This window comes from Vitis riparia, chromosome 7 (assembly GCF_004353265.1).
Source record: "Vitis riparia cultivar Riparia Gloire de Montpellier isolate 1030 chromosome 7, EGFV_Vit.rip_1.0, whole genome shotgun sequence".
Lineage (NCBI taxonomy): Eukaryota > Viridiplantae > Streptophyta > Magnoliopsida > Vitales > Vitaceae > Vitis > Vitis riparia.
The window spans coordinates 4,825,385-4,835,749 of record NC_048437.1 but is presented as its reverse complement, the minus strand read 5'-3'; the positions used below and the strand labels follow the sequence as shown (position 1 = coordinate 4,835,749).

At 28.4% G+C, this 10,365-nt stretch overlaps 1 protein-coding gene across 1 annotated transcript; it reads left to right on the top strand.

Annotated features, from left to right (window-relative positions):
• Positions 1-4,183: 4,183 nt before the first annotated feature.
• Positions 4,184-6,069, top strand: LOC117919383 (cytochrome P450 81Q32-like). The gene is made up of 2 exons (XM_034836565.1): positions 4,184-5,127; positions 5,308-6,069. Exons 1-2 carry the CDS (start codon positions 4,225-4,227, stop codon positions 5,917-5,919), a joined length of 1,515 nt encoding a protein of 504 aa, XP_034692456.1. The 5' UTR covers positions 4,184-4,224; the 3' UTR covers positions 5,920-6,069.
• The last annotated feature ends 4,296 nt before the right edge of the window (positions 6,070-10,365 follow it).

Sequence of the window (10,365 nt, the reverse complement as noted above, 5' to 3'; positions counted from 1 at the left end):
TAAATAATTAAAATGTGTGTGCTATCATTTAATTAAGCCTAAATATAGTGATCTAATTAATAATTGATTAATTGGCTTAAGGGTATAATTGTCATGAGATTATTGTGTAGATACCATTAGATAATTATTATTTCTATGAGGGGCAGAAATATAATTGTGATAAAATTAAAACTGCCCTAGCAGTTTATAAATAGGGTTATGGTCCCCATTCTACCACTACGCATTCCAATTTCCGAAAATCCTCTCAGAGAGAAATTGAAACAGAATCTAGTGGCCAGAATTGGAAGACCATCTCAAAGGGTTTTCTTCCTATAAGGTTTCTCTTTCAATGGATTCAGGTATGTTTCCGCTATTATTTTTCTACTCATTTTTTTTAATCAGGAGATTCCAGTATAGATGAAATTAGGGTATTCATCTTGGTTGATTTTAACAAGAATATTCCAGTATATATGAAATTAGGGTATTCATCTTGGTTGAGTTATAACAAGAAATATTCCAGTATATATGAAATTGGGGTATTCACCCTTGGTTGAGTTATAACAAGAAATATTCCAGTATATATGAAATTGGGGTATTCACCTTGGTTGATTTATAACAGAATGACCTCGAAAGTTTTAAGCTGTAGAGGTTTGGGAATAGGGAAAGAGATATATCCAAACTACCGCTCTTTGGGATGGGAAGGAGGGCGTGTCCTGGGATTGGCCAACCAAACCATAGGGTGGATTTGGCTGTGGGGTCATTAATTCCAGAGTTTTATGTGCAAGAAAATAGACTATAGGAAAATTACATATAATAATGATGAGATATAAGCACATGTAATAGAAATGATAATACTATTTTAAGAAAATAAAAGTGGACAAATACTTGGTATTTCTATACATAATATAAATTATAATAATTTTTACAAAAAGTAGTTTTTATTGGAAAAAACAAATATCATTTGAATTAATTATATATAATAATGATAAAATATAAACCCATATAATAGAAATGATAATGCTATTTTAGGAAAAAAATGCGGACAAACACTTTGTATTTTTATATATAAGATAGATTAAAATAATTTTTATAAAGAATAGGTTGTCATTGAAAAAAACAAACATCATTTGAATTAATTAGATATAATAATGAGAGGATATAATCACATATAATAGAAATAATAAGACTATTTTTGGAAGAAAAAATTGTCAAAACACCTCTTAATATATATATATATATATAGAGCATACATGGTACATCATGTATTCTTTCTATTTCTAAAGATTGTCCTCAGATTGCTGAAGCCTACCTGCATCAGTAAAAATTAAATAGCATATACTCAATATATTAAGAGAGTCTCATAGTAATCTTAATGTAAACCTGATGTGAGCTACTTCAAAACATGCATATGACTATTTTTGCCTACAAAACAGAGGATTGTGGTTTACATATGTTACAGTTTTAGTGAATGGATGTAACAGGAGCAAGATTGAATAAGAATGACAGAAGTTGTAAAAGAAACTCAACCCTACCATTATCGTTAAGACTATTATATCAACCATTCTTACTATATGAGTTCTTTTTCAGCATTTGGCCTTCCATGCAACCAACTCGCAACACTTTGGTTTGAGGAGAGGCCTTCCTTACACCATCATAAAAAAAGAGGCCGCCTCCATTGCCTCCATTGATGGTGGCGGCGCTTCAGACTTAGACTTTCAAGGATACAATTGACTATTTGAAACAATGTTATGGGTTGTCATTGTGGTCCTAGATTATTGATTTAGTGGTTTATACATATAAAAAGAGAGAGATAAGGCAAAACTAACAATGAGTTTGGGATTGATTTTGAGAGAGTTAAAAGTAGTCCCCATAATTGGAAACGCATCCCATACAAAATTAGGTGTTTGATAAACTTTTCAAATTCTCTTTTAACAGCCTAAAAAGTTACTTTAGTTGATTAAAGGAAAATAACTTGATGCATGATTTTTCGAAAATACTTTTATAAAATATTGTAGATAAAAGTGCTTTAATCGAAATAATTTCTAAATGTACTTTAAATTTCATATTTTCAAACTTTCCTAACCTTCCTTTAACCAAAACTCATTTCACCTTTGTCTATATGTTTTGACTCTTCACTCATTTTTTCATCGTCTAAAAATATTATGTAAAATAACATGGTCAAACATGAATCTTATTATTAATAATTTTTTTTTAAAAATAAAAAGTAAATAAAAAATAATATGGGCAAGTTTTTCCTGCTCAACCGTACAGATGTCTTTAAAAAGGGTTAAAAATAGAGTAATCATGTAGGAAATTATTACTTGAGAAAAGAATCCACTAAGGTTATTTGGGTAAGGGGTTGAAATAACAACTCTATTTGTAAAAATAACTCATTTAAAAAAAAAAAAAACATAAAACACAACCTTATAGAAAAAAAATACCCTTCTGCATTTTTATTTTCCTCCAACATAAGGATTTATCACTATTTTCATCTTACTTTTTTTTTCTTTTCTTTATTTCTTACAATAAAAAAATGTTAAAGTTCTCATTATTCTCTCATCTCCTCTTTATTAATGGTCATGAAAATGAATTAAGAGATATAAATAACTAATATTATTTTTTCTTCATATTTTTTTCTTTTGATGACAAAGATTTCTAAAACCCTTACTTTACTATTACCAAACCAAACAAAAAACTCTCTACTATTAACTATAAAATAGTATTAAGAGCCAATATAACAAAGGTCAAATGATGGCATACAATGAATCTCAAATATTTAAAATTATACTGATTTTAATATTGTTGGTCGATTCTAACTCAAAATATTCACTTGTCCAACTATAGTTAAGTTATTTTGAAAAGCTAACTAACATGATATATGGTAATGAGATGTTTACTCATTCTAATGTTTTAAAAATAATACCAAATCAGTTTATGAGACTATAAAGTTGGTTCCTTTGTAACATCAATTTATGATATTAAATGTGAGGAAATAAAATATAAAATAAATTAAAAGGTTGATAGAATAAAATATATTTAACTCAAATAAAATTTCAATATTTTTTATTTTATGTAGCTATTTTTCAATTAACTTCCAATAAATAACGAAAACAATTAAAATCCCTTATTAGAAAATAGTATGATTCTTAAGAAGACAATTTATTATTAGACAATTAAAAGATTATTCAACGTGTTTGGACTTTGGAGTTTGCGAGCGTGGAAAGGTTTTTATTATTAAGAATTACAAGAAGTTTTTAATTCTTCCACATTTCGCGTCGTGCCTGACATCATTCGTAGGTCTACCTCATGCATGACATCATGTTTTTTTTGGCCCCTTCTCTAATCGTAGTAGCTGTTTTTTCTTTCCTTTCATAAGTTCATTCGTGGACAATTGAGGCAGCCAGAAAGGGCGGATGGAGTCAAAGAAGTCGGATGAGAGATAGTGGATGGTTTTTTTATTTTTTTGGTACTATAATTTGCTTTAAGGTTAAATACAACTTAATCTCATTAATTAATCATTATAAATATTTTATTGTTTTAAGATTTAAACACTGAGCTTGTTTTTATTTATTTATTGATATTTCAAAATATTATTACATACTAAATAAATCAGCTTTATTTTTGTAAAAATATTAATTATTTATTTTTCTTGTTTTATAGAATTAAGATAAAGATATTTGAAATAAAAAATAAGTAATTTAACATATTTTTAAATATCCCAAAATATCAGATTGCATTATAATAACAAAAAATTTAATGATGATAAAATAATTAGTAATTATATAGTAATTAAAGTTTTAAATTATATTTGGTTGCTAAGAAATGTTAGAAATATTTTATGTAAAGTTTTATGAAATACTTATTGGGTTGTATGTGACACATATTTGGGGTATTGATTTTTTATTTAAATGGTTAATTTATTATTTTTAAAATTTTTTATTATAGTATTTAACAACATCAAATCATAAATTTTTATTTTTAACATTAATTTAAAAAATTTATTTGAGTGAATATTTACATCAATGTGAATTGGGTTTTGGAGTTATAATTAGAGAAAATATATTTGAATTAATGTAGATAATTCAAATATTATTAAGGTAAGCAATGAAATCATCAAAATTGAAACATGAGGTAAAAAACTTTGTCCTCTTCCTCGTTGATCATTCTATAAATAAAGCATAAACAACCAGGGAATGCAGTTGTATCTAAGCCTACCTTTCCTTTCACTTCTTCAGCGTCACTGCCATGGATGTGTCTTCCCTTCACACATCGCTCTCTCTTCTCTTCGTCTTCCTCTTGCTTGCTTTCGGAATCTTCTTCCCAAGAAGACGAAGATATGGGAATCTCCCACCCAGCCCGCCTGCAGTTCCGATTATAGGTCATCTCCACCTCCTCAAACAACCGGTTCATCGATCTCTACAACTCCTTTCACAAAAGTACGGTCCAATCTTCTCCCTCCGATTCGGATCCCAGCTCGCGGTCATCGTTTCCTCTCCCTCCGCCGTCGAAGAATGCTTCACCAAGAACGACGTCGTCTTGGCCAACCGCCCTCGCTTTGCGTCCGGCAAGTACGTGGGGTACAACTACACCACCATTGGGGCGGCATCATACGGCGACCACTGGCGCAACCTCCGTCGCCTCAGCGCCCTGGAAATCTTCTCCTCCAATCGCCTCAACATGTTTCTAGGCATCCGCAGGGATGAAGTCAAGCGTCTACTCCTCCGACTGGCTCGAGATTCGAGGGAGGGTTTTGCAAAGGTAGAGCTGAGACCCATGCTTACAGAGCTAACCTTTAATATTATAATGAGGATGGTTGCAGGAAAGAGATACTACGGAGAAGACGTGGAATATACGGAGGCTAAACGTTTTCGGGAGATTATCAGCCAGCTTGTCGTACTGGTTGGGGCATCATCAAATCCAGCAGATTTTTTGCCCATATTGCGATGGACTGGGCTCGGATACCATGAGAAGAAGCTAAAGAATATCATGAGAGAGACAAAGGCGATCATGCAGGGTTTGATTGATGAGCATAGAAGTGGTAATGACAAGGGTTCGGTGGATAATAATTCTATGATCGACCATCTGTTATCCTTGCAAAAAACAGAACCAGAGTACTACACAGATGACATTATTAAAGGGCTTGTACAGGTGAGTGAAACGCTGTTTTCGTATCTGCTGTATTTTCAAAGTTTATTCTAAAATTTCACAGAAAACAAAAATAAAAGTGCAGTTTAATACTTGTGGGAAACTTGGTTTTTGAAGTGTATAATGTTGGTTTTTTGTGGGTTTTTTTACTTCTTTTTTCATCTCACAAATTCTTCAATACAGGTCTTAATTCTTGCTGGAACCGACACTTCAGCATCAACAATGGAATGGGCAATGACCCTTCTCCTCAATCATCCGGATGTTTTGGAGAAAGCTAAAGCAGAGTTGGATATGCACGTTGGAAAGGACCGCTTGATAGAAGAATCTGATCTTCCCAAACTGCCGTACCTTCGAAGTATCATTTCTGAGACTTTGAGAGTATTTCCTGTGGCCCCTCTGTTACTGCCCCATATGTCCTCAGATGACTGTCAAATAGGGGGTTTTGATATACCACGAGGCACATTATTACTGGTAAATGTATGGGCCCTTCACAGAGACCCTCAGGTGTGGGAAGATCCTACAAGTTTCAAACCTGAGAGGTTTGAAAATGGAGAACGTGAGAATTACAAACTAGTACCATTTGGAATAGGAAGAAGAGCCTGTCCTGGAGCTGGCCTAGCTCAGCGAGTGGTGGGTTTGGCTTTGGGGTCGTTGATTCAGTGCTATGACTGGAAGAAGATTAGCAACACCGCTATTGACACCATTGAAGGGAAAGGGCTGACCATGCCCAAACTGCAGCCATTGGAAGCCATGTGTAAGGCACGTGAGATTATAAACGAGGTTCACTTGAACTAGAAAACAATATTTAGTTGGTATTAGTACTCTGCTGTTTTGCTTGTATTGATGCAATAAGCATTCTCTGATGCATTTCGAGTATCGTCCCCGTTATAAATATGTATTATATGCAATAAGCAGATTTCTTAGTTTTCTTAATTTTCTCGATTACCCTCACCGCTATTAAAATCAATTTATCAGAATCTGTGTTAAACAGGCTGCCTCCACTGCCTCATTGAGGGTGGCGGCGCTTCAGGCTTAGACTTTCAAGGACAGACTTGGCTGTTTGATACATTTCCTATAAAAAAAATAGGTGTCTGATTAACTTTTGAAAACCTCTATCTCTGATTGCTTAATATTTTTTGTATTAAAAAGAATTGTTTACACCTCATTCATAATCGATTACTGTCTTTCTTATTGAAAGTGTAGCAATAAGATAATAATTTTATCTTATTGATCTTAACTTTTATTCTCAATATACGAGTTATGCAATTCTTAAATTTATTTATATGATAGTTAAGATTTGTTCTTTCATCCATTTTGAACTCATATAATTACTTCTTCAAAAATAATCTATTTGTTAAAGATTTTAAAATATAAGTTTTTTCTCATTTTTGCCATAAATCAGAAGGAGATCTTTCATTTAAAACACTATATTTTAGTTGAAGAGTTAGACTTAAACAAATAGCATTTACTGCTTTTGCTTTAATTCTTCCCATTGTTCATTCACCATGCTCTTCGGTTTCTTATCTTGTAACGCTTTAAAAAGTCTTTGTTGCACCAAAATATCTATAACCATATTTTGCCAAATACTGAAATGATTTTTTTTCCATCAAATGACTTACTATCATATTTTATACCAAACATCATCTTTAAAATAATTTTTCTATGGTTTTCACACTACGACCCTAATACCACTTGTTGAAAAAATCACAACACCCAAATGCATTTTGAAAAATAAAGAAAATAAAAAAGATAAAAGATTTACGTTTTGGTATAATTGCCTATGCCCATTGGATAGGAGGATCAGATTTATTATTGGTCATGAAAATGAATTAAGAGGTATGACTAAACCAACATTATTTTTTCTCCATATTTTTTTTTCTTTTTCTTTCGTGAAAAAGAATTTTAGAACTCTTTACTATTTCTCAACTAAGCAAAAAACCCACCACTATTAACTATGAAATAGTGTTAAGTGAGGATATGACAAGGTCAAAGAATGGTAAATAATGAATCTCATGTATTTAAATCATGCTGATTTTAACATTGTTGATTAGTTCTAAATCAGAATATTCCCCTGAACTTTATTATTAGAATAACAATAAAAATACATTTAAATGATATCTAAAATGTTTTGAAAACAATTTAAATTTTATAAATTAAGTATTTATAGATGCATGAGAATGCGAATATCTAATTTTCAATATATCCATGATTAAAATAATTATATTTTTATAAATATTATTATTTAAAAATAATATGTAAGTCAATTAATTGATAATATTATTATTTATAAATAATATATCCACAATAATTAATTATAATTATTTATATATTGAATCTAGTACATAAAATTGAATAATTTTATAATACATATATTTTAAATAATTTTATTGTTATAAAAATATAGTCTCAAACCATATTAGCACTACTACATTTTGGGAGAATTGTGTTTTAGGCCTAGTTGGGCCCAAAAATTAACATTGGGTTCATATATCATGCATATTTAAGCCCAAGATCCGAACAAAGTATGAAAATTAAGATGAAGGATATTGTCTTTCATTAATCCCTAAAATACCCTTAACCCTTACATAGACAAAAGTGAGTGTGAATTTCAATTTTTTGTGTTTTTTTTTCCTTTTTCTATTCCCTATTAAGTATTACTCATTTATAACTTTTTTCTTTTTTATTTTTCTTCCAATCTATATTTCTATTTTATGTTAAATAAAAAGCAATAATGTTTTTTTGTTTTTCATTTTTAAAGATATTGAATCTTTTTTCTCTTATTATAAGCAATGATAAAAATTTTGGGATTTTTCATCCAAATATTTTTTATCTTTTTGTATTTATCTTTTAGTTTAATTTTCATTTTTTATTTTAAATTTATATTACCCTTTTATTTATATTTTTCTCTTATTTTTAATTATTTTTTATATTTTCTACATTAATCATATTTTAAAAAATTTAAAAATTGACTATCACTTCACTTTATATATAAATATCCTTTTAGCTTTTTAATTTTTAATGTTTTTATTTTAGAAATTTTTAAAAGATAAATTTATTGAAAAAAATAACTAAGATATGAAATTCTAATATTATATTAATAATTTTTCTTATCTAGATAGATTAATGTCAAGTATTTTGTTTCACAACAAGAAAATTGTCAATACAATTTTTTAGTTAAACTTTAGAAATTAAATTTCAAATAAAATATATTATATAAAATTTTATCTTATTGAAAGTGGTATTTAATTTTTTTTATTGACTTTGAAACTTATCTAATTTTTTACTTGAAAGGTAATAGAATATGTTTACAAAAAAAAAAAAGAAATAGTTTTTCATTTTCAAAATAAGTGAGTATAAATATATTAAAAGAATTAAAGATAATCTTAGTAAAAAATTTGATAAATATGATTATGATTTAAAATATAGATTTATTTGGATAAAATTTCACAAAAAAATAAAAATAGTGGAAAGAAAGAACATTGCTAAAACTATAAAAACAAAATATGCAATTACAAAATTTTGATGATGAAATTTAAAAATAAAATTTGAAACAATTCTTAAGTGAGAGAATTTGACTAGGGAAAAAAATCTTTGAGTAGAAAAAAATTGGAAAGTTTTTCAAAATCACTTGAAATCTTTAACAAAAAGTAGTATTGTACACTCTTGTACAATTAGTAAATTTGTATTGTACAGTTAGTGTAATACCCTTGTATAATAACTCAAATTTCATACATCATCTCATGAATATCTTATAATAGGTCAGTTAACCATGTTTGCATTGGTTTGGTTTTTTTAAAAAAGAAAAATTGTTGTATAATTTTGTTTTACAATCATCATAAGTGAGGTACCTATTCAAATGATCATATATAAGTTAGATAAAGTGCATGAGATGAATGTGTGCTTAACCAATATGTGAAAGGAATGTCATTTATCCTCAGTTAGGGGAAATAAACAAACAAAATTTTCAGAATCACTTAAAATCCTTCACAAATAATAGTCTTGTATACTCTTGTATAGTTAGTATGTTTGTCATGTACACTTAGTGTAAATACCTTGTATAGTGACTCAAATTCCATATACCCTCTACTCAATGTGTAACCATAGGTAGGTTAACCATGTTTTCATTGGTTTATTTAAAAAAATAGTGGAAGATGGAAAAACAAAATTTTCTCTCAAACATCATTATGGGGTAAGTATTCGAATTATCATGTGCGAGTTAAATAAAGTGTATAAGATGAGTGTGTAATAGAGGGATGTGTACCTTAAGAGTGTGCAATCCTTAGAGACACAAGACAAAAAAAAAAAGTTGTCCAAAACTGATTAAAATCTTTCACAAAGGATAGCCTTGTATTGTATAGTTATAACATTTGTCTTGTACAGTTAGAATATTTCCCTTATCCAATTGAACATTTACCTTGTACAGTTAATATAACACCCTTGTACAATGGTGCAAATTTCATCCATATGCATGCATACATTACGTGTCACATATGATGTGTGAACTATGTTTCCAATGGTTTGATTTAAAAAATGATATAAAACGTAAAAAAAAAAAATCTCTAAACATCATTATTAAGGTAAGTAATTGAATTGTTATATGCAAGTTAAATAAAGTACATGAGATAAAAGAATTTGTGATAGGAGAACGTATAATCCTTAGATGACAAGAAAAAAAAAATTGTTCAAAATGTACAGTTTTGTACACCTCTTGTACAATTAGTGTAATAACCTTGTATAATGATATAAATTTCATATATATATGTATAAATTATATCTATATGAGTGTGTAAATTATGTTCCCAATAGTTTGACATTTAAAATAATTAAAACAAATAGAACATTATTTTATTTTATTTTCAATGCAAAATGTAATTAAAAATAAGACAAAGAAATTACTTAAAAACTATTATTTAAGCCAAGTTTATTTATTTATTTCCTTTTATTTTTGGAAATAAAGAAAAAAGAATAAACAAATTTATTTAACCATAAAAAATATGAATATAAGATCAGTTAGAAAATACCAAATTTATTTATTTATTTCATTTTATTTTTGGAATTAAAGAAAAAAATAAAAAATTTATTTAACCATAAAAAATATTGATATAATAGTATTGTCAAAAATATTTTTTTAGAATTATTATTTTTTTTGAAAAAATAGTATTGTCAAAAATATATATATATATATATATATATATATATTATTAGTTTAAAATATGATTAAAAATAAGAAACGTCTTTGTA

Bases quoted from the DNA above. Each gene is read 5' to 3' on its own strand.
- LOC117919383 (XM_034836565.1), top strand. From the start codon at position 4,225: ATGGATGTGTCTTCCCTTCACACATCGCTCTCTCTTCTCTTCGTCTTC. The intron at 5,128-5,307 runs GTGAGTGAAACG...TCTTCAATACAG, and splicing joins TTATTAAAGGGCTTGTACAG to GTCTTAATTCTTGCTGGAAC.